Here is a 25662-nt window from a genome sequence, read left to right as displayed (position 1 = left end):
TATTTCCAGTGCCATTGGAAATGTAAATGGTCATTAAATGAATTGTTTTAAGTCAAGGACTACCTGTATGCATAAAATATAATTCTCTGGCCCTGAAAGTTATCCATGGGCACCATTGGGGCATCATATGGGGAATCTCACATAGGTATCTCAACTTTTCCAAGTCTTTTTCTAGACTAGGAAAGGTATGTATTTGTAAGGCTATTCTACTGTTTATATATTTATATCCTTCATATCACGCCTGTTTATTTTGAACCTCAGCCTACTTTTTGGAAATAGCTTCATTACTTAAGTGAATATCCTCTCAAAAAGAATCCCTTTCAGAATAATACATTTGACTGGATGTAGTTTTAATTTTCCCCTATTTGTCATTTTTTCATTTTTGAAGTTTTTATACTTTTATTACATTACAACACAGAAGGTAGAATCATAGGGCTGGAAGAGATTTTCTAATCCAACCTTCTGCTCAAGGCAGAAGGCCTGTTGAAAAATCCTAATAAAAATAATAATAAAAAATAATTCTAAACTCAAAGTTATATTCCCAAATACTAAGAGACACCCTAGCAGACCAATTCTGAAAACATGGAAAACCAAGAAGAAGCACCCACCCCCCAAGTCAGAAAAGAATGACATTCAATGGCCTGTCACTCACTCACTGTCACTGTCCCAATATTCTTTTGGCTTTTTTAGGTGGAACTATAAAACGTACAGTTGAAAGGTCAAAGACATGATATTCCTTATTTTTGTATGTTCTTAGGAAGTTTCCTTTTTTCTGCTTTATGATCAGCTGGGTTTCCTGTTTATTTTGGCCAAATGGCAATAAAAGAGACAAGGATATTTAGAAATTCTTCATGTTGAAGAATTACAGGACTGGCTGGAGTACTTGAAAGCTGTTTACAAAACTGCTATGTTTATTAAATAAAGGCTTCAAGTTAAATACTTGACTTAGCTTTCTGTGCAACTTTTCAAGTTCTTACATCTAAAAGTGAGAAAGTAAACTCTACATGGGTATCAGACAGCTGCATCTAAAACGGGAACTTCTTTTCAAGGTTGCCAGTTTGATTTTTAAAATGTATGATTACGTTACATATGTATATATGGGAATATTCAAGGCAGTCTTGGTTCCTGACAACTGACTTGACAAATCTGTTCAGTTTTCTTGCAACATTTTGGCTTCTCACTGCCTTCTTCCTACAGCTGGGAGAGAGTGAGTGGCCCAAAATAATCCAGCACACTTCATGCCTAAGGTAGGACTTGAACTCAGAGTCTTCTAATTTGTAGTCTGGTGCTTTTAATTATTACACCAACTGGCTCTTTTTCAATAAAAGAAAAGGTTTAGGGAAAGATTCCTAATAAAACAAAACAATTGCAGATTCCTAATAAAACAGAAAAAAATAATACCTGTGGAAAATTCTGCTTACCGTATATACTCGAATATAAGCCGATCCGAGTATAAGCCGAGGTCCCCAATTTTACCCCAAAAACTGGGGTAAACTGGGGACTCGAGTATAAGCCGAGGGTGGGAAATGAGGCACCTACCGGTTGGGGAAACCCTCCCTCCCTCAGCTGAGAAGGCTGGCGGCTCCCCCGCCCCGCCCTCTCACTGCACCGGCAGGGCTTCCTCGCGCCGTCCGGTAAAATGTGAAAAAAAGAAAAAGAAAAAAAAACTCGAGTATAAGCTGTATATACTCGAGTATAAGCCGAGGGGCTTAAAAAAAAAACAAAACTCGAGTATAAGCCGTATAGACCCGAGTATAAGCCGAGGGGACGTTTTTCAGCACAAAAAACATGCTGAAAAACTCGGCTTATACTCGAGTATATACGGTAAGTGAATAGGACTTTCAGGAAGGGTAGATTTTTAAAAGATTGTTGCCTTCATCGGCAATTATTTAAAAATATTTTTTTAAATATCCTGAATTATTATTTAAATAATTATTTAAAAGTCCTGAAATGATAATCAATGTTTTTTCACACTTATTCATGACATGTTTTAAAACATGTACTTGATAGCAAATCATACATTTTAAAGTATTGAAATTTCATAGCTATAAGATTATATTAATTAATTAATTAATTAATTAATTAATTATATTAATTAAGCTATAAGACTAAAATAAATCTAAAATATACAATTTTCTGTGTTATCTACATTCAGTAACTTAATATCCTATCTACCGTAGCTGATTCTATCACAAAAGATATTTAATTATCTATTAGATAATTTTCTCCTATGTGGGAATCTCCTGATTTTTATAAACATGGGTCTTTTTTCCCTAAGAATACTACTATATTCTTAATTTAAATAGGATACAGTTTCCATAAAAATATTTGCATTCAACTTTTTTTGTGGAAAACACATTCTCGCTTCACATAGATGTGAAAAGGTGTTTGTCAGAATGATGCTGTCTAATATTGCAACTCAGCAATTGAACTTACAAACTACCATAACATAGAATAAATAACATAAGAAAATTACAGATGTCCTTTAGATAAAATGAAAAGAAATGCCTAATGGTATACCATTCATAGCAACATCCTCCTCCTCTAATTACCAGAAGCAATATCCCTGCAAATTACACCTACTACTTAAATGGTAATAACCAACACAATTTTCCTGAATACCATTCTCACCCCAGGAGACGAGCTGTTCCAAAGAAGAGGAGCCATAATAGAGAATACTTGTTTCCGAAAGCCCAGTTGGCAGAGGTCACAGCATGTTCTGCTTACTAGATTATATTAGGCGAGCAGTTTCTACCTAGAGTAGACAGCCTCAAATATATCAATGATCCAAGCCATAAAGGTCTTTATAGGTAACAATAAGAACTTCACTCACAGGCCACCTATGCAACTCTTACAGTAGAAGCATTATATGATGTTAATGGCTCTCATTATCAGATGGGCACTTCGGTTTGCAGCTTCCAAGTATTTTAAGAACACCCTCATTAGAGTCAGATAAAATAGTGTAGTCATAAGGTGGGCATGAGTGAGTCTTGATAATGACATCTGGACCAGGCAACATTGCAACTAATCAGGGCAGCCAAAGCTAACAAAGTCTTTCTTGCTTGCAGCTTTTATCTACTATTCCTGCAGGAACTGTAAACCCAGAAATACCTCCTGGTATAGGGAGAAGGAATGCCATCACATCCAGAACCAGAACAGAATAGAATAACAGAATTGAAAGTCCCAAAGATGCTTTTTGGGACTTGGATGACTGAGAATCTCCATAGACAAAAGAGTTGGAAGGGATTTTGGAGATCTTCTACCTCCTGCTCAAGTAGGAGACCCTATATACAAAGGTGCTTTTCCAAAAGGCAACTGGACTTTCCTTTTTTTCCTTTGAAATCATTTTGCTTCCCATCAAAGAAGCTTCTTCAATTCTGAAGATGAGAATTCAAATGTTTTCAAAGAAAAAAACCAAGAAAGCCCAGTTACCTTTTGGAAAAGTACCTTTGTTTGGGTCAGTCGTGTTCTGGATAATTGAGAATATCCATAGACAGACACCTTATACCATTTTAGACAAATCATTGGCCAATCTCTTCTTAAAAACCTCCCGTGATGGAGTACCCACAACTTCTGAAGGTAAGCAGGTCCATTGATTAATTGTTCTAACTGACAGAAAATGTCTCCTTAGTTCTAGGTTGCTTCTCTTTTTGATTAGTTTCCATCCATTGCTTCTTGTCTTGCCTTGTTTCCTTTGGAAAATCAGTAAGGATAAATGATTGGAAAAGAGTTGGAAAAAGATGAAATCCCAATTCTACCATAAAGCTCATTAGCAGCCTAAAGTATTCACAAGCTTCATGTAAAGATAAATCAATGGTTTTTAGAAGAACGACTTGATAGCAATGCAGGAAATTAGAATAAATGACCTGAAAACCTCCATTCTATGTGCCACACTGCTTTTTGACATTTGGGGGAATTTTGAACTTGGCATTATGTTTTCGTTTAAATGAGGCAAAAGTCCTTCAAGCTATCTGTTGAAATAGTTTTTCATTCTCAGTTTATTTTAAAGGATTAGGAATCTGAATGATAATTTAATGTTCTGGAATTAACAGAGAAATTTAACAGTTATTTATTTTAAAATTCCCCTTTCAGCTTCTAAAAGAAGTTTGCAGATATCTCAGTAGTTGCTTTCTTACCATTTCTCATTACATTTAGAAGAAGGCACATATGGTTGAGTCAGTTACAGAATGAAGGCAGCTATTTATTCTTAATTGGAGCTGCTGAATACTTGTAAGATGTCTTGATTAACTAACTAAAATTTGGAGTTCTGCCACGGCTGAAAAAATCCATCAATGTTTCTTCCATCTTTACTGTGCATTATATTTAGCTGCTTTGCTTTCACCGTGTAAGATTGAATAATTAATACTTCCATTGTCTCTGTTTCCCAGCAGTATCTCAACTGGATATTTAAACAACGTTAAATATTTTGTCTGTTAGATTTAACAAGCATTTGTTTGTTAAATATCTGATATTTTGAATATATCATCTAATGCAAATGCTGTGTCTAAATTTTCTTTAAATCCCTTTCACTTACTTTGAAATGGTTGTCATGAACAAGTTAATAAAGATTATGCAGATTTTTTTTCTTTCTTCCTAAAAACATTATTTCAAAATCCTTACTTTGTAATTAAATGGATTCTGGCCAGTAAAAAGATATTGGGAGGGAGGAGGGGAGGGAGAGAGAGAAAACTACAATTATACCTATTTTAAAAATTAACCATTACTTGCCAAAAAGAACATCAAACCCACTTAGCGGACATCCGTTAATCCAGTGGTTAGCTGTTTCAGGCTTTAATGCACACTGTTTTACACGTTAACGGTTTTGAAGTTCCAGGCCAAGGCTGACCTTTCACATCTGCTCCTTTCACGGTAGGAATCTCCACTTACAGCTTCCTGTCAGAGCAGATTACAATGACAAAGGACAGAACTTTTGCTGGCTGCAATTTTGTTTTTGATCAAAATTATTTCTTTCACAAACAATCACGTTTGCTAAAATGTTACATCTGCTCTGCAAAACCACTGGCAGCACCACAGTTTATCAGTGGAGATCAAGTGCAGTTTTTTTTTCATTTGGCATTTTCAGAAAGCTGTAAATCAGCCTTAGATATGTTTGCTAGAGCTCACGTTTTTTGTTGTTTCCTGCCCTTTTGTGTTTCGATATATTTGTTTTGGCAAGACCAAGAAAGACAACTTGCTGCTATGTCAAAGTAACATACACATGTCTAAAATTGGGGGTGAGGGTGGTGAGATGGATTGTATTATTTTTTTTCCCTCTTGAAACTGATTCAGAGTTATAGTTATACTATTATAATTATGAGATAATCTAAATCTAATGAATTACAACTATAGTTCCTTGATTTTGTTTTTAATGTTATGAAGAGAAAACCTATAAATAGTATAACTAATATCCACCTATGCTGATCAGTGCCATTGCATTTAACATACACTTGTCTGTTGTTTTGTTGTTCATTTTAATTTTTGGATATTTTTCTTTGTGTGCTGATTCGAGGTGTTGGGAGTAGAGCAGCATAGTAAATAAATACAAAATACTACCGTACCATTTCCAGTTTTTCAGAGGCATTATTGCTTATGGTTTGATTCTATTTCCTTGAAGAAAATCCTATTTTAATAGTTAGAAATGGATTCAGGTTGGAAAATTAGGGGTGAATTAGAGTTGTTTGCTTCATAAAACAACATACCGGTATTTCTTTAACTGGTGATATCCTTTAATTTAATTTGTATTTGTTAGTTTTTATATAGCTTGCTATAAATGTGATTGATTATATTTACTTATTCAATTAAATATATTTAATTTGAGATATTTAGAATCTCAAAGGGTCCCTTTTAGAATCCTGAACTGTAGCTTTTTTCTTTTTAGATTCATCAATATAAAAGAGAAGCAGTATATCATGCAAAATATTTGCTGTTTAGTCAATTTGTTAAAGATTCCAAATACGTGAATTTTTGTTTATCTGTTACATTACTGAGATAGAAGACAGTATCAGCAGGGCTGATTTTCTAGTGAATAGTGATAGAACCGCAGCTTAAACACTTTACTTGAGTAATCAAACTGATAATATGTAGAACACAAAATGAATTAGTTGCAGTCAAGTCCCAAGAAAATTGGTATAACTTGCTTAAGAGTGATTGATTTTAGTGAACTAAATGTCTGTATCTTTGAATATAATAAAAAATCTGCAAAGATAATGAAATGAAATCAAGTATCTTTGTTTAGATGCTTCATTCCACCTTACATTCTCAAAATAAGGCTTGTCAGACTTTCCTTCTGTTTACCTTGTATTATTCAGGACACATCCAATATTTGTAGAAAATCTCATTTAAATTTAGATAGGATGTTAAAAAACTGTACAAAGCAACATCCTGAGATAGACAATAGCTAGCTAGCTAGATAGATAGATAAATTGATGTCACTGAATATTTTTACAGATGCTAAAGAAGGAAAACTACACACATAATGCTGAGTTCATCTAACTTTGCCTTTCCTGGTTGCTTATTTTTTTTTGATCTAAAGTCTCATTTATTCTGAAATATAACTCATATATTCCATGAATTGATTAAATATTGAGTTGCATCCATACTTATAGGCAAGCACATCCACTGAAATTAATATGATATAAGTTACTTATAAACAATTTTATTAGAATGTATTTCAGTCAGTTTAACCCAAGTATAGTCAAAAATAGGTTCACACAACATAATGGTATGATTTTTTTTCTAAGTTTTTTTGTCTATTTTTTATATTACTATTTTTATATTACAAAACTAGAGTGGCTGAGTTTACAAGATACAGTAAGACAAAGCCAAACTATATTATGATTTTGTGTGCTGGAATGTAGGTTCTGTCAATTATATATAAGCTATTCGCTAGGAGAATATTGTTGTGAAAAAATCTGCAGATAGATTCTAGTACCATTTCTGTTCACATCCAATGACCAATGTACCATCTGATAAGTGTGACACAGCACTTATAATTTCTCCCATTTTTCAGAAAGCAATCCAGGCTAGTTATTCTACATACCGTATATACTCGAATATAAGCCGATCCGAGTATAAGCCGAGGTCCCCAATTTTACCCCAAAAACTGGGGTAAACTGGGGACTCGAGTATAAGCCGAGGGTGGGAAATGAGGCACCTACCGGTTGGGGAAACCCTCCCTCCCTCAGCTGAGAAGGCTGGCGGCTCCCCCGCCCCGCCCTCTCACTGCACCGGCAGGGCTTCCCCGCGCCGTCCGGTAAAATGTGAAAAAAAGAAAAAAAAAAACCTCGAGTATAAGCCGTATATACTCGAGTATAAGCCGAGGGGCTTAAAAAAAAAAAAAAACTCGAGTATAAGCCGTATAGACCCGAGTATAAGCCGAGGGGACGTTTTTCAGCACAAAAAACGTGCTGAAAAACTCGGCTTATACTCGAGTATATACGGTAAGTGTGATAATGTTTGAAGGATCTAAGCCAAGGATTGGTTGTATATGATAGGGACAATCTCACGCTGGGAAATGAATTGCCGTCTAAGATTGGTTTTTTTTTTAATTACTTGAGCTGAATTTCAAAAGCAGATAATTTTGGACAAACCTGTCCTAAACAGACGTGAGATCTGTTATGACCTGGTAGTTAAATAATGATTTTATCGCAGGTGAATTAATTTAAAAGAGATAATGACTTAACTGTCTTAAGAAAGATGGCTTTTCTCAGGCAATTCATTTTAGAAAGCAGTGGTAATAACAGTAGTTAAAATATATTTGAAATAAAATATATTTGGCTGCTACAAGTTGTAACTATTGCAACATTTGTATTTTTAATCTTGATTCAAATAATATTAGTTCGGTATGATCAGTTGAGTGCATTCATATGAATGATTGTTTAGTACTTATTTTCAGAGTAGCAAATAGCATAACAAAAAGATAAAAGAGAGGATAAGCAGCCAGAGTATAAAATAATTGTAGAAACACAAATGTTACTAGTACTATCCATCTACAAGTAAACTTTTGCAATTAAAAGTTCACAAAGACATTTTTTTTACCACTCATTAAAAAGTGTCTACAAAGTACGAAAATAGGTTTTTGTAACATGCAAAAATTCTGTATAGTTTTAAAGAATGTCTCCAATGAATTCATCATTCCCTGCCTTACAGAGTTGGCAGCTACACAAACTTTGATCATTCTTACATTCTCACAGTATTATCTATTACTAAGTAAAGGACCATGAAATTAATTTGTCAGGTTTTTAAGAATAGGGAAGTAGCAAAGGAAGACATATTCCATTGTTTCAGTTTCTTCTTTGCCACAAACCCCAGTCATGACTCATGAATCTGCCCTCACAGATATTATCACATGCAAAATTATGAACTCAACTCGTGTGAAAAATCTTTGTGGTATGGCAAGCTCTAGACAAGCAGCTGGATTAAAACATTGCTTTATTCCCAGGTGTAGATACTACTTACAGACTACTTAAATAACTTTAGATCATCAGAATTCCATATTTTTATAGTTACCTTGCCTTTTTCAGACTGAGTGAGATTGAATTTGTTACTTATTCAAGAGACAGCTGGCTTGGTGTACTGATTAAAGGCACTGGGCTAGAAACTGGGACATTGTGAGTTCTGCTTGACTTTGGGCTACTTACTTTCAGCCCTAGGAAGAAAATAATGGCAACTCAGTTCTGAAAAAGTTGCCAAACTGTAAGGACTATAGACATCAGGAGTAAAGATTGATTAAAGATTCTTATTTTAAAAATCTCACAGAACTTCAGAGTTAAGAAATCAGCATTCTCAATTTACTACAGTTAAAATATGAATTAAAACATAATATATTTTTTTAAATATATAATAAGAAATAAAATAAAACAATTATAAAACTAGCATTAGAAGAACAAAATTGTTAAGATGCTTGGAAGAATAAAATCTTGGCAAACAATTTATTATTTATTTATTGAACATAATTTTATTCCACATGTATTACTTTATAAGTAACTCAAGGTGGGAAACATACATAACACTCCTTCCTCCTCCTCTTTTTCCCCACAATGACAGAAAGCGACTGGCCTCAAAGCACTCAGCTGTGTTCATGTCTAGGGTGAGACTAGAACTCAGTCTCCTGGTTTTTGGGTCAGAAACCCAAACCCAAACCGTAACCACTACATCAAAGTAATTTTTTTAAAATTAAATTAAAATTAAAATAATGCATTTCTTCTATGAATCAGATTGTTTTGGGGCAGGGGGGGTCAAACTGGCAGCCGGTGGAGGTCATGCCCACCCCAGCTCTGCAAAAGGAAAAAACATCATGATACGTCAAATGACAGCAGTGTGACGCGGCGAGTTTGACACCCGTGTTTTGGAGGAATGGGTCCCATCTACAGCAAATTGAATACTACTCCTCTGACAGAGAAACTATCTACTAACACTATCTTTTCAGCTTTTCTGAATTCAGCTTCAGTTCATTACAAAGTTTGGAGAGTTTGTCTGATAGAATTTTGTTCCACTTCAATTTGACATAGTGAGCCAGGATAAACAGTTCAATCAGTTGGAATGAAAACCAATTCTAACCAGTGGCCATGAAGATAAATCCAAGTCTCTGTTGAGAGGACCCTGTTTTCAAAACATAATATTTTTGCACATAGGGAACTAATGGAAGGAATTTACACTTTGCAGCTTCAAGACAGCCGTAGTCTGTAAGTGTGGAATAGTCATCGCATTTACATGTTCTACTGATTTATGGATTGGAATAACTTTTGGATAATAAAAGGTGGAAAATTTGTGTTTAGAATTCAGGATTGTGATTGGGAGTATGCTGCCTGAATATAAATTCTGCAACCCCTCACCTTAACTCCTGGTCAAATGGAATGGAAGTAGCCCAAAGGTATTTGCATGAATAGTTTGCCCAAAATATTATTGTCTATTTATTTTCTTGAATGATATGTTTGATATTTTTCAAAAGCTTTTTATATAAATCCAAATGGATTGAATGTGTTTTTATAGCCGTCTCTTTGTATTTTTGTCTGCATATTAGTACCTACCATAATTTTTGTATGGCATTTTAAATGTTTTTTTGTGGAGGAAGAGCAGTATTACACTGAGAATACTGTACCTTAAGTAAGTTAAGTTTAATGTCTATTAGGTAACTCCTAGTGTCATGTATGTGAGATTGATGACTATATTAATTGAATAAATAAATAAAATTACATTATTCTATTTTTCTCAGAGTTCAATAATGAAATATCTTACAATGTAAAACTATCTGAATTTATACCTGGATATTTGGATTGAGCTCCAAATATGTCTGGAATGATTGGAATAGTTTTGGAACATTTTCAGTAATGTCAGAATAGCTGATAATTTGAAATATTTAATACTCCATTATCAAACAGTACTTAATTAAAATCAATGTTTGTTTGTTTCTATTTGTTGTAACAAATAGAATATTCTGGTAAATAAGTCATGCAAAAGCTTTGTTCAAAAGCTTATACTGTAATCAGAAGAAGAGCTCAACTGTTTTATTTTTCCTGGAAAGATGTAACAAAGCATCCCTTGGAGTTAACTATCCAGTAAACTTTGAACTGTATTTTGTTGAATTTAACACAGACTTCATTATGTTAAGCAGCTGATTACGTGAACAGGTGCTTTCCTGCTTGGAAATTTATATTGGCAAACTCTGAAGTACAGTATTTTGGTTAGAAACCGAAAAGTCCATTTATTGTAACAAAAATACAAACATTCCCCCATTTCTTGCATTTCCGAAGAAAAAGGTATCTTTATTTTCTGATTCTAAGTGTAATGCATGATAACTAACATATGGAGAAATGAAATGTTGATTGTCAAGAGATATTCTGTGATCAAACCTGGAACATCTAATGTTTGCCTTTAGTTTTTTAAAAAGCTTCATATGATGTTTCCACTATTTTTCTATTAGAAGGTTTATTTTAAATGCTTTAAATAAGAAAATAAACTAAAAAAAAACACCCTGTCCTTGAATCTGGAAAATGTCTTGTTTTGAAGAAATGCAAATCATCCTTTAAGAAAAAATAAATATGTATTTGGGCAATAAACATAAAGATGAATATGATATGTAAAACTAGTATTCTAGAAAATCTATTCATTTATTTAGCTTGGATGCCCTCCTGACTCCCAACTCTGTGTGACTCTCAACAATCAAAACAAGAAAATTACAATAAAATCACTTAAAAAGAAGAAAAAAGATAGAAGTTGAGAAACGAAGAAAGGGGCTTCATTCTCCCTTTCCAAAAGCCTAGAGGAAGAGCCATGTCTTCACAAGCTCTTTAAAAGTTTAAAACGTGGGCCAGAAAACACCCCCCCTTTAGATTCATTCAAATATATCAGCAGACAGCTTATCTTCAAATCATACCATAATTTGTCCCAATTTTATTGGCATTATTGGTTTGTAGATGGAGCAAAAGGAATGTTGTCTGAATAAAGCAAATTTGAGCTTCTTTTGTGTTCAAAGACTAACTGCATATGATGTTTGGTTTATCTTTTAGTTGAAATTATTCATACTTTGCAAATTCCTTTTTTTGGGGGGGGTTCAGATGATGTTTTATATCAGGTATATCTAAATGATTGTGAAAATCCATAACTATTGAATAGATATATATACATTAATTTATGGCATTCTATTTTATAAAGTAAAATATTCCATTCGCTGTCAGTTGTTTTTTTCTGGTGTAAAAGGAATTTACAACTCTTCTTAATGGTCTAAAATGGAACCAAAATTCTTTGCAATAATAATAAAAAATAACTGCAAAATATTTTTAAATATATTTCTTCCCTCTTGACCATTCTCTCCATTACTCTGATATAAAATTGCTATTCATTTGCACTCTACCTAATGCCAATTGTGTGCTAATTTTATTGCCCTTAAATACATGTTTCAACCTGATTTCTGATCCACTGTTTTAAATCACTGAGGGACCTGGTGAAAATGTCTTATGGGAATGTCATTGTTTGGATGGCCTTTGAAATATGTAGCTCCTAAAACTAACTGAGATTAAATTATATTGATTTAAACTATTTTATTCTTCAGTTAGATATTTTTGCATAAATACTTGTAACCATTTAACCTACTTTTCCTTGAAACTCCTGAAACTTTTGACATTATGTTAATACCTAAATGTAAAGATATTCCAGTGTGTAATAGCCAATTCTTCTTACCCACAGTTTGACTTGGCTGCATTTATTCTTCATTTCTTGAAAATTAGCAAATCATATGACAATAAACAGAAATGTCTTCAGTGAAGAGAAAAGGGGAAACTGTTGTTTATCTGGTCAGGTGGTTTAGATTAGCAGTGGTGCTGGTCTGTATTATGTTACTTTAAATCACAGTGTCCCAAAAGGACAGAAATTATGAAGATTGTTACAGTATGTTTCATCCAATGTAAGATCAACAAATTGGAATAATTTTATAGAAAAATCACAGCATTTTGGCAAGACACTTGTTGAAGAATTTGATCTAACATGAAGTTTTGTTCACATTATTTGTTAATATGTAAAACATTGTTTGAATAACGTATGAAGTGTAAACATTCTAAATATCAAAGGCAAGAATGGCTTTTACAAGATTACACAGAGTGGCAAAGTACTTAAAATAGATCAGAGTTTGTGCTTTTGCTGTCGAAATGTTTGATACAGAGCTGACTAGCTAGTTTCTTCACCATAATAATTGTAAACAAGAATTGTAAATTGTAAACCATAGCCTATAGTTGTAGTAAAAAGGGTAATGCCTTTTTTATGTAAGATCTTGGAAGAATATAGAAATAGAGTTTAGGTTAGCTTAGATGAAGTTAGGTTAGGTTCTGTCTGACATTCATTGGAGTTTAATTTATAGAATCTCTCTTATATAGTATATGAATAAGCTATGAAAATAAAGCCACCATTAGAATGAAAGAATCTATATTTAGAGTTCAGACTGATTTAGATACAATAAGTTAAAATACAGTGAATTCATGAATAATTTGTATGTTCTTCTAAAATGAAATGGAGTTAAGCACCACCCCCTATAGTGGGCAGCGACTAGCGGAGTAAAATCTGCAGGAACTCCTTTACCTTTATCCTGTAGCTGAAAGTGAAAAATTTATGGTAAAATGTAATATACACAGAAGCTTGCAGAGCCCATGTTTCCATAGTGGGCTAGTTGTCTAGATCAGTGTTTCTTAAACTTTTTGCTACGGCATTAAGACCCATTTCCACTTTTAAAATTATGGAGGACCACAAAAGAGGTCTTTTTATTTGTATTATTTTATATTTATCAATATTTATCACATTATAATAGATGTATTCTTGGAATATTTATTTATTCAATGTATATGACTGCCCATCTCAACACATGACGTATGATTTAGCATAGCTAGTAAAATAACATATTAACATAATGCAATAATATTAAAATAGCAAAATGTCAAACCTATTAGATAGTAACAAAATAAAATATTTTCATGGAAGCTTTATTTTTCATAAATGAAAATAGTAAGTAGAAGAGCATTAGGGTTTTAAATTTTTGCAAATATTTTCAATATTGGGCAAATCATTTTGATTTCTTGGATCACTGATCCGAGAATATTGTCATTTTTCCCCTATTTCCTTTGTCTTTTGTGTTGTTCAAACATATCCAGAATCTGCCATTTTAGTAATAGGCAGCCTACTTGTATCTAGATGCAGACCTGGTACTGCCTGTATAGTTTAAGGAAAATTCCCATTTAGAGATTTGCATAGAAAATAGGGTATTTCTGCATCTTTCATATTTTTCTTGATAATTGCCTAAAGCCATTCATTTAGTCCCTGCCCAGAAGAAAATAATGGACAATCTGAACCTTTGCTCTGCATAATTTTCATTCTGTCTAATATGTTTCCTCTTATTTTCTGGATGTGGTCATTGAGGAGACTTATCACTGCTGAATCTCACTGACACATTTAAGTTGTATCTGATTATTAATTATAAGGTTGACAAGGTTGACTCAGCCTTCCATCCTTTATAAGGTAGGTAAAATGAGGACCCAGATTGTTGGGGGCAATAAAAGTTGACTTTGTATATAATATACAAATGGATGAAGACTATTGCTTGACATAGTGTAAGCCGCCCTGAGTCTTCGGAGAAGGGCGGGATATAAATGCAAATAAAAAAATAAAAAAATAAAATAAAAGATATATAGTACAGTCAATATAGTACATTTATTCCTAGTACTGATATTAGGAACATTGTAAAATACTGATATTTTAAAGTCTATCTGCCATTTACATAGAAACACATTTAATATTGTTTTTAATTAAGTGTAATTCCAGCAATATATTTAATCACAGTAGTTGTTAATATAAAAAGAACATTTGTATTCTAGAATGTGAAGTTAGTTGAATCCAGTTTTGTGAAAGATAACAATAAAATAAGTAACTTTCTAAGCATAGCATAACCTTCAGAAGATTTGTGATATTTTCTCAGAAACATCATTAAACCTGAGATTGATTAGTATGTGTGTTTCATATTTAATTAGATATAAAGTGGTGCAATAATTCTAATATAGTAGTAGATATAGCATGATAGAGCATACTTCTAAGCAAAAATTATTCGGACATAGTATGCCTAAAAACTCATGATAATATTCCAGCAACTTTAAAATTATCAAGAAATTTAACCTTTGCTATCAAAATTAATTCAACAATCAATGGAATATTGATCTATTGGAAGCTACAAGTTAAGTAACATGGGATTAATGTATTTTTGCCTATTGAATGCTTAACGAATATCAAGGAATGAATAATGAATAAATATTTATATTATTACTATTTTTCTTTGAGAATTCTTTCTATTAAGGAAATCACATAGCACTTTAGTTGAGTTATTAGGTAATTGTAATGAAAATATTGAGATCAAAAGGAAAGAGGAAGACTATAGTTCTTGAGAGTAGCAATGCAGAACTATAAAGGAATGTAGGAAAGATGCAAGCTCTAATATGTAACGTTTAAGGAACAAGGTGTGCAAAAGGGAGAACTTTTCTCAAGTCAGAAGGAATTCTTCAAGGAGGAGAAAAAGTTTGTTGTGGTCAGAGGTTAATATTGGAAATAAACTACTAAACTGAAAAAGTGTAGAAGTTGTGTTGGTCAAACTTCCTGAGAAAAATGTAATTGAATGCAAATTGTATAATACAAATGTGCAAATTGTATTTTTTTTTAATATACATCCTATACCTTTCCTACTGTAATAAGATTGTCCCAGAATGTTCTCCAAGACAAATAAGTAAGTAAGTAAGGAGGTGCATAAGAGCACCAGTGTGCCTACCGTTCCTGTCCTAATGTTCCCTTTGGTTGTATTCAATTTGTATGGTTATTTCATGCTTATACTTACATATATTATTGTGTTTGACTAAATAAATAAATAAATAAAAATAAAAAATAAAAAATAAATTTTTGATTCTTAGGGGAAAAATGGTCTTTAAGATGCAAGCTTATTCACTACAATGCGTGCTCTTTTTCTATTGAATTATTTTAAGACCTGCTCACTGAGTTGGAAAAAGATATCCAGATGTTAAAATATCCTTGCGATGGTAAGCTCCTGATATGAAGGTCAAGACCATATTGGATTTTTTTTCCAAAATAAACAAAACACTTTCTAACATGAAGTGTTTGGCTTGCTGGTAAACAAAAACTTACCAAAACTAATCTGACTACTATATACAATGTAGGCTTGACCATGATCTTGGCTCACAGACTGCTTAATAATATTCATTATTTTAAATTAAAGTTGAAGAATTGCAGACTCTTGCTCAAATTAAGATTGGTTGTGTTGCCGGAATCTGGTAATTACTTTAATTGATCACCAGATAGTTTCCTTGATCACCAATTACACCCAATTACTGATTATGTTTCAAGACGTGAAGAAATGTCCAAACTGATTATGTAATAATGTTTTCATATATAATCAATCCTAAATAGCTTTCCCCCCCATTCCCAATTGTATTTTATAAAAAAAGAAGGTTATAAGCCTACAGATACAAAAGGTGGTCCATAAACAATAAAGTTCTGATTTCATTTAATTAGCAAGGGAAGTATTTAGAAGGCTTAATGGAGATTGCTCTGCCGAAATTGCTTCAACAGATCTGCTTTTCATTTTCTCGGTGAAAAATATATGTAAGGAGAAGACAGCTGTACAGGCTTAAAATGGACTATAAAAGTATGAGTCTCTTAGATGTACAGATAAACCTGACTACAGCAAAGTAAAATTTTTCACTGTTAGAAAAATAATTCTACAAGATCCATAAAATAATTTAAAATGTCATAGAGTCTTTGAACAAGAATTCCTTCAAAAATTGTTGCAGTTAATAAATTGAGTGACATTAATAGTTTCATTGAGACTTTAATGTGATTAACTTGTTTTTAGCTTGCATTCAATGATCTATAAAATTAAATTTCCAAACACAAAGATAATCAAACTCCTAATACTAAAAAAACAAACAAAATTATCCACTTCTTAGGCTACTACCGTTTAATGTTTGGTTTGCTTATTGTGGTTTACATCAACAATTTCCAATCTTTTTTTTTTTTTTTGAGGACCATAATATTTAGGATTTGCAACGTGGGTCTGTGGACAGCATGATACGCATGATTCTCGCAGAGCAATATTGGAATCTAAACATAGGATTGAAAAAAATAAGTACCTCAGAACTTTCAGGATCTTGCAGGTTTTTTGGCATTCTTATCCAAAATCTCATAAGATACCAGTTGGAAACCCAAAACCTAGGGAGATTTAATAATCCCATTATATTTTTGCTCTTCATTATTTTTGGATGCATATACTAGAGGCTAATTGTATTGCCTTTGTTGATCACCTTGAACAAAATGTACCATCATTGATCTTTTGAATAAAGCTTTCCTTTTGCGTAACTCTTAATTGGTAGTTGAAGCACTTTCTTCACCAGCATGGCTAGATACTCAAGCAAAGAGATGTCCTTATTAAAGTAAACTAAGTAAATTTATTTATTTGATAGACAGACAAAAATAAAGTAAGTAAATGGGAATCTATACTACAGTATCTATCCTCAGCAATATCAGTGGAGATCTTTAAAGCAGAGGAATAGTGATTTATTCTCCCTTGAGGTGGAGTGTCTTCAATCCAAGGAGCATTGGGGGGGATAAAAGGACCTGACTTGTATTGTTGTTGGCAGTATCTTTCCAGTGTCTCAAGCAGATATAATTTTTTATCACTTGCTACCTAATCATTTTGCTCATGAATCCCAGGGTTAAGCAAGATTTAGTGTTCAGGCTATTGGCAGACTAGATTGGTTGTTGACCATAGCAAATGTTCAGATAATTCAGTACAGATTATTCCCAAATTTTATATTTCCAAACATTTTTATTGCTGGGAAAGCAGATAGGTGTCTATTCTATTAAACTATGTAATGTTTGCATCATAATTATCATTTTATGGTTATTAGTAATGTTTTTTAGTAATTGAATTAAATATTGATTCAGTGGACAAAATTCAACGTTGAAAGTCAGGGGTAGGTAGTTAAATGACCGAGGAAAAACAATCTCCATTTTATGACCATTCATGTGATCAATTTCTGTTTATGGAATTTGAATGGAGAATAAAAGTTTGATACCCAAGCTATAGGTACGGATTTAATGGTGTTGCTCAAATGTTAGAACATTTTCAAGTCCAAGTTAAAGGAAAAGAATGAGGTTTGATGACTTCATGGACACATCCATGCCGCTGTAGTTTGTAGTTGCAATTTACTGTTGTCAACTTCTGCGTTGGTTGGTTGGGATTTTTTTTCAACTATTACAGCTGTGGATTTTCTTGGTGATCTCTGCAGCGAAGAATTGATACAATTGTGCCCTATCTACTAGAGCTGGCTTCCTTCCATCTCTTTGTATAATAAAGGCAATATAACTTCAAAATGCAGGGATTAACTTCATAAATAATGTCAGTGAGAAAGGGACAGCCAGTCTGATGTCTGCTTTGTTTATTTACTGTGCTCATTAGGAATTTTTTGCAACATGGAAGTTGATGTAGTTACTGTAATTATACCAAGAATTACTGATTATTTTGATTTTATCTTTTTGGGAATTGTATTGTATTGTAGTACTGTAACCTGGAAGTGAGATTACCTACACATTCTAGTAAATAAATAATCACAATAGAAACATTAGTAAATTTCTTTTAAAGAGTATAAAGTAAACACTCTAAATCATGCCATTCATTAAATTGTAGAACTGTAGAAAATGCCTTATTTTATCACTATTAAAAACTAAAGCTCGTAGTCTTTCAAAAATAGTTTCAGAACTAAGTTTCAAAGTTGCTTTTTACAGTGGTTTGACTTTGAAATTTAATTCAAAATCAAGTGAAACAATGGCTGCAATTCTGTGATTCACTTGAGAGCAAATAATTTCAATTGCCAACATTTTGATAATTTGTACACGAAAAACTTTGTTGGAATAATTTGCTCTGATTGTAATGATTGCATTCATCTGACTGGAGAAGTGATTTGCAGTCATACTTCAGTAGAGGTAGAGGAAAACAATACTGAAACTATTATCAACTATTATACTACTTCTTGATTATATGTTTAGTCAAAATTGCTGTCAAAGGGTTGAACATGGTTTTTCCCCCTGCAAATTTTTATAACGAGACTTTAGTACATTTGATAGATACGTTGACTTTGAAAGATCATACTTAATGTCTCACATATTTATTGCTGTTAAAATAATCTTTCAATTAGATTTTTAGTCTTATTTTGAGAGCAGTTTGTTTGGTTTTGGCAAGGGAAAATCGCTGCATAGGATTGGATTCTTGATACTTTAAGCACTCATGTACTGTGTGGATGTATGTAAACTGTAGAATTTGTTTTACACAAGATAAAGTGGGTGAAATAGAGCACATACAATTTTGCTTTGTTTGATTTGGATCAAATCACACCTGTTCTTAACTCAGATAATTTTCTGTATCTATAGTGTAAGGATACAGACATTTGCCTGCTTCATCAGACTTCTGTAACAATTTCTGAAATAATCTCTGTGACACACTTTCTTGGTTTTATTCTCCATTACTAGTAAAATTTAATCGGGATTTTTTTTGTTTTGTTTCAGAAGTGCATGTACAGTATCAGGCCTATACATGTTTGCTTTTTTTTTTTACTGTTACATTTTGACACTTTTCCCTTCTGGCATATGCAGAATATAATAAAATGCTTTATTTTAAGAATTACACATGCATTTATTTATTTATTTTCTCTATGCAGGCCTTTGGTTTTATGACTCGGGTAGCTCTTCAAGCTGAAAAGATGAATCATCATCCTGAGTGGTTTAATGTATACAATAAGGTAATGAAATAATATTAATGAATAGTAGTTTATCTCTTTTCATTGGTGACTACCAGGCTCTAATTATACTTTTAAAACCACCCACCCCCACAATAGATTAAGAAACAGAACATTGTTCTGTCTTATTGTTTGCTGGAATCATTTTCAAATTATTTCACTTTCATTCCTCACTTTTTTGCAATGATTGCTTGGTTCCAGAGGTGTTTTTCAGCCAGTTTGGGCGAACTGGTAGTGGAAATCGCCCTGGTCCTATTTAGGCACATTTTTCAGGCCGGGCACATGTCCGGAAGGTGCGCACACACAAGCAAAGCGCATGCGTGAAGGCCTGGCAAATGTGTGGAAGGTGAAAGCGCGCGAAGTGAGCGCACACGGGGCGAACCAGTGGTAAGAAACTGTGAAACCCATCGCTGCTTGGTTCCATGTTCACCTTTCCTCATATAGCTGGGGTTGGTTCACTGAAGTAATAGGAAAAATCCACAAACTCTTGTTTTACCAGCCTTGAAAGTATAATAATTCTATATTCCAGGCAGCAGCAACTTCATTATCTCAATTTATATTGATTTATATTGATATATTGATCATCAGTTGTGTTGTAAATGTTGTACCTTGATGAACGTATCTTTTCTTTTATGTACACTGAGAGCATATGCACCAAGACAAATTCCTTGTGTGTCCAATCACACTTGGCCAATAAAATTCTATTCTATTCTATTCTATTCTATTCAATGCTTTTGTCATAATGCAGAAATAAACATAATACTGAAGCGCCACCCCTTTGGGGGGGTTGTGTGAAGTTGTGACACAAGCAAGAAATGAGCAGGGCTTACATTGGCACATAACACTGCTTGTGTCACTCTGCCTCCCCCTTCTCCCTAATGCTTCCTGCAAATGCTGTTAATTCCAGTTGTGCTTAACTTTTGTGGACTATTCTTGACTTTTTAAATGTATACGGGCCTCACACCAGGAAGTAGTGAACAGGGAGCAAGACAAAATAATAATAATAATTTTATTTACAATCACATTAAATTAAATTAGAGTTAATATGATTATTCTCCAAAACGGTATTTAATTATTTACCCTTCCGCCATATATACATTTTAATTTGGTAGCACATTTTTGAGATCTTTAGGAACTGATACTAGGTATTTTTAACTCCTTTTGTTCAAATTTTGCAATCTGTTGGGAGCAGCTGATTTATATTGGCTCTCCAGATTTATTAGCTCTTTTTTCTGTCCCCAGGAGCAGACCCTTTTAAAAGTAAAGACAAATAATAGTATTAGATGTTTCTGCTTTCTGATATGGCAAGTTAATTTTCCAAATTACAAAGCCAAGAAATATTTTTGAGAACTCTAGATTTCTTGGTGCAGTTTCAAAATATATCTCTAGATTAAGTAATAAAATAAAATTTCTGAATGAGTATGTTGGTCTGAAAGGAACCAACCCCAAATTAAGATATTTTTACGAATCTTGAAATGTTCTTATGGATCGATTCATAGTTAGAATTTATCTGTTGATTTATTAATAGTTCTCACTTCTTAAGAAATTCTTGCTTTTAAATCATGATTTTAAACAAGATATTTTTGTGGCAACATGTGCAGACAGGAGTTTTGATAACAATTTCTATTCTAACGTGTGTATATTTCTTGATACTCCTGATACAGTTTTAATTTCTGAGACTTAGACTTAATCTTTTTTTCCTCCCACAGTAGCTGGATGATACAAAGAAATTTTGCAAAGCAGAACATAGTGTTTTGCTAGAGATATGTGAATAATCCCTTGGAAGAAACATCAGAGCTGATCTGCAGTGTTGCTAGGCTCTTCACCTTTATTTTAAACTGAACAGTTTCTCACTTGCAATTGGTTATAATCCAATTTTCTTGTGCAGAGAATATGTATAAGTTCTTTTTAAAGAAAATACAATGTCAATTGGACAGAATCCACTTTTGAGCAAGGCAGCATTTGCATTATATCTGGGATACTTTTGATCTTCTGAAGCCCAAAGAAGTAAATTGGGTCCTTGGTAGTATAAATTCTGCCACTTGTGGGAGATCTCCTGGCTTCTTTGGACTGGGGGAGAGGGTATGAGCAGCAGGCTCCATGAGATAATCAGTATCTGTTTGAACTTAGACTTAATGCCTCTTGCCTTGAAAGAGGCAGTAGTCTTGTCTTCTCTTGAAGAGGTCTTCCCTAGGTCTGGCTATCTTTCACAATATTCACCAAGTTTCCAACCTGTCCTTCCTCGTAAAATTGGTTTAGAAGGTGACAGCAAATTAGCCACAGGATGACATAGGATTTCAGTCAGGATTCAGGACCAAAACAGCATTGGTCACCTGGCTCAGTGCTTTTTGTTGGGACCCTCAGTGGCATTCAGTGCCATCAGTGCCATCTGGTACCCTTTGGGACTGGCTGCATGGATTGGGAAACTGGAACAGTTTTATGCTAATTCCTCTCCCTCCCAAGTGGCCAGTTCCATCTGGTATCATGGGGAGGTAGCCCTTTGCCAATGTGGAGAGTCCCAGATCTCTCTCCCACTTTAGTGAATACAGAATATACACATAACCAAGGGTCATTTATCAGTTTGAAGAAAGATGTCACCAATATGTTGCTGATACTCAGTTATGCATTGCCAACTGAACATTTCTTAGTAATCGTCAACTGGTGCCCGGATGCTATGACAATTGGGTAAAATAACCTTAGGTTAAATTCTACTATGGTGGAATTGTTAGTTATCAATAGATACTTTGGCAACGTTGGCTAGGCTATTCACACTCCCCATCCCCCAAACCAAGTTGGTTTGTGATCTTGGATTTCTCCTGGATTCCCAGTTCTTCCTTAAACAGTGGATGGAAGCTGTGGCCAGAGGAATTTTCTCCCAACTTTGGCTGACATATCAATTGCATCTCTACCTGGAATGAGATGCCTAGCAACAGTAACTCACACTGATCACTAATTACTTGGATTATTGTAATACTTTCAGCATGGTTCTGTTTTTGGAGCTGACTTGGAGATTGCAGCTATTTCAAATCTCAGTAGCAGCTCGACTTTATTGAATACTCTTCCCCTGAGAGATATGGAGATATCAAGCCTGATATTTTTCTGTAAATAGTTTAAGATAGCCATGCTCTGATATGAGTTTGAACCCTCATTTATTTAATACCTTTGATGTGTGATTATTGATAACTTTAATTTTTGTATTGTATATGGCCTAGTTATACCCCACCCAGCATGTTTGGGGCATGCTATGAATAATGAAAATAAATAAATGGACTTCTTTTTTCTAGAGAAACTTTTTGCAAACATGTTTGTTGTACAACTGTCTCCACGTTCTGTCTATATCTGACTGCTTATATATATATATATCTGGGAGCAATGTGTGACTGCAGCTGTTTCTTCCTCCCTTCCTCCCACTAGCAGTTAAAAAGGAAGAAACAGCTGCAGTCACACATTGCTCCCAGAAGCACGAAGATGACGAATGAGACTTCGTCGAAATGTCACCAAGACACTTCCAATTTTACGTGGGAGAAAACCTGAATGACCAAAGACCTACATATATATATGTATATGTATATGTGTGTGTATATATATAAATATATATATATATATATATATATATATATGTATATATGTATATGTGTATGTGTATGTGTATATATATATATATATATGTTTTCTGAGGTTTTCACGGGTGTTTGTATATAGGTCTTTGGTTGTTCGGGTTTTCTCCCGTGTAAAATTGGAAGTGTCTTAGCGACGTTTCGACGAAGTCTCATTCGTCATCTTCAGGCTTCAGCTTCGTGCTTCTGGGAGCAAACTGCTAGTGCTATATATATATATATATATATATATATATATATATATATATATATATATATATATATGTGTAAAATTGGAAGTGTCTTGGCGGCGTTTAAGTCTCATTCGTCATCTTCAGGCTTCAGCTTCGTGCTTCTGGGAGCAATGTGATCGCAGCTGTTTCTTCCTTTTAACTGCTAGTGGGGTTTGAACTGATTGGGTGGGAGTTTGGCTGTGCTCCCACCCAATCAGTTCAAACCCCACTAGCAGTTAAAAGGAAGAAACAGCTGCGATCACACATTGCTCCCAGAAGCACGGTTGAAGCCTGAAGATGACGAATGAGACTTCGTCAAACATCGCCAAGACACTTCCAATTTTACACGGAGAAAACCCAAACAACTAAAGACTATAAACACCGTGAAACCTCAGAAAACATATATATTTTCTGAGGTTTTCACGGGTGTTTGTATGTAGGTCTTTGGTTGTTCGGGTTTTCTCCCGGGTAAAATTGGAAGTGTCTTGGTGATGTTTCGACAAAGTCTCATTCGTCATCTTCAGGCTTCAGCTTCGACGAATGAGACTTCGTCGAAACATCGCCAAGACACTTCCAATTTTACACGGGAGAAAACCCAAACAACCAAAGACACACACATATATATATATATCAGCACCATTTCAGTTTTTGAACAACAGACAGGTGCTTTTTAAACTAAATATACAAATTAAGTACACCGGTACTTGAGATTTTCATACTAAATCGAGTCTACAAGGAAATACATTAAATTATGAATGGTTATGTTATTTTTAAAAAATGTATTTAGTTGCAATTTTTGTATGTGTGATGAACTTTTTATCTTTTTTCTTTCTTGTTCAAAGGTCCAGATAACACTCATTTCCCATGACTGTGGTGGTCTGACAAAGCGAGATGTCAAGCTGGCTCAATTTATTGACAAAGCTGCCGCTTCTTGTCTAACAACTGGGTGCTAAAGTAATCATACACAAATTCTATAATTTGTTTATTTAGCCTTTTCTCTTACGGTAAAAATAGTTAATCCTCAAATTTCCCTATTCTAGCAGAAGCTTTTGCATAGATACCTAAATTTTTTATCAAGTATATAAAACGCTTTTGAGGTATTCAGCATAAAGGCCTTGAAAATAGATTTTAGCTAAGCATTCTTCAATAACTGAGAAGTCAGTTTCTACCCAGAAATCCTTTTCAGAATAATACACTGAATCTGCAAAGGTCAGACTGAAACCTATCCTTGCAGGAATGGATGAATAAATTAAATATTGGTGCTTACATACATGCTCCCCTCTCCAATTTTAACCCTTCAAGTGCCCAAGTCAAGACCCAAATAAAAGCTTTAGATTTATTCTTTCGAAAAGGTGTGTGTGTGTGTCTTCTTTTGAAAAGATGTGTTGCACTCTTTAAGAAATCGAGTACTTCCAATAATTTATTTAAAACACTTGTCAAAGATATTTGTGTGGATTTTAAAACCTCTCAGTATTTCATTTTACATGTGGAAAAATCATATCAATATTGAAGTTAAAAATGATGCAAATAAACATTCTCTAATTGCTTAATACTTTTTATTCAAACGACGAAAGAGTTTTTTAAAAAATAGTAATGAAAGGATGACTTCCAAGGTGCATTATTCGGTTGCTTTTCTGAATTAATAAAGAAATTGAACCCAATATTTAGATGAGAAGTATGGAAGTCTTATTTGAAGCTACAGAAAGGGATTGATTGCAGTTAGTGCCTCAAAAGACAATATGTTGCAAAATATGTTAGAGGTACCAATAATTACGGCTGGATTTGGTCACTCCTGGTCTAATTATGTTTTGATTACTACCTAAGTCAATGTTTCTCAACTCCCAAAATTACCATATATATGACAGTTGCAGCACCCCGGGGTCATGCGATTGCCATTTGCAACCTACCAAGCTGGCTTCTGACAAGCAAAGTCAGTGGGAGAAGCTGAATTTGTTTAATGACCACGTGATTCACTTAACAACTGCCTGTCAGGGTTCCAAGTAACACCCCCCAACAAAAGAAGACTCCAAGGCTAGAAGTTCCTCAAAGTTCCATTTTAGAGATGTCATATTGGCACATCTGGGAAAACCTGAATCTGAAAGCTTCCAGGTTTCCCCCACCCAAAAGAAAGTCCAAGTCCCTTCCCCTGCATCCACATGCCCATCACATGGCCGAATCAATGCACCGTCCCAACTGGAGAGGCCTCCCAGTCACGCCACTCCAGGTGCAGGGCAGAATGTCCTTGGCTATCAGAGAAAAGAATGTTATTATGGCTAGATATCTCCCCAACTCCATACAATCCCCCCTCCCAGTTTCCCACAGCACTAAATGTGGCAGCCCTGAAGAGCCAAAGAAAAAGATGGCTTCCAGGGCTGACATTGCCCTGATTTGCTTGGCAAAAAGGTCATAAAATTGGATGTCGCTCACTTAACTGCTGAAGATGAAGCTGAAATACTTTGGCCACCTAATGAGAAGGAAGGACTCACTGGAGAAGAGCCTAATGCT

The 25662-nt window shown here is 34.0% G+C and overlaps 1 protein-coding gene across 1 annotated transcript in view; it reads left to right on the top strand.

Annotated features, from left to right (window-relative positions):
* Window positions 1–24508, top strand: part of PCBD2 (pterin-4 alpha-carbinolamine dehydratase 2) — a 36021-nt gene extending 11513 nt beyond the window's left edge. The window contains exons 3-4 of the mRNA XM_058170871.1: window positions 19251–19331; window positions 24000–24508. Of these exons, the coding sequence (XP_058026854.1) occupies window positions 19251–19331; window positions 24000–24110 (192 nt within the window). The 3' untranslated portion in view covers window positions 24111–24508. The remainder of the gene's footprint in view (window positions 1–19250; window positions 19332–23999) is intronic.
* The last annotated feature ends 1154 nt before the right edge of the window (window positions 24509–25662 follow it).

This window comes from Ahaetulla prasina, chromosome 2, assembly GCF_028640845.1.
Source record: "Ahaetulla prasina isolate Xishuangbanna chromosome 2, ASM2864084v1, whole genome shotgun sequence".
Lineage (NCBI taxonomy): Eukaryota > Metazoa > Chordata > Lepidosauria > Squamata > Colubridae > Ahaetulla > Ahaetulla prasina.
Note: the sequence above shows the minus strand (reverse complement) of the source record. Positions and strands in the feature narration are given on the sequence as shown.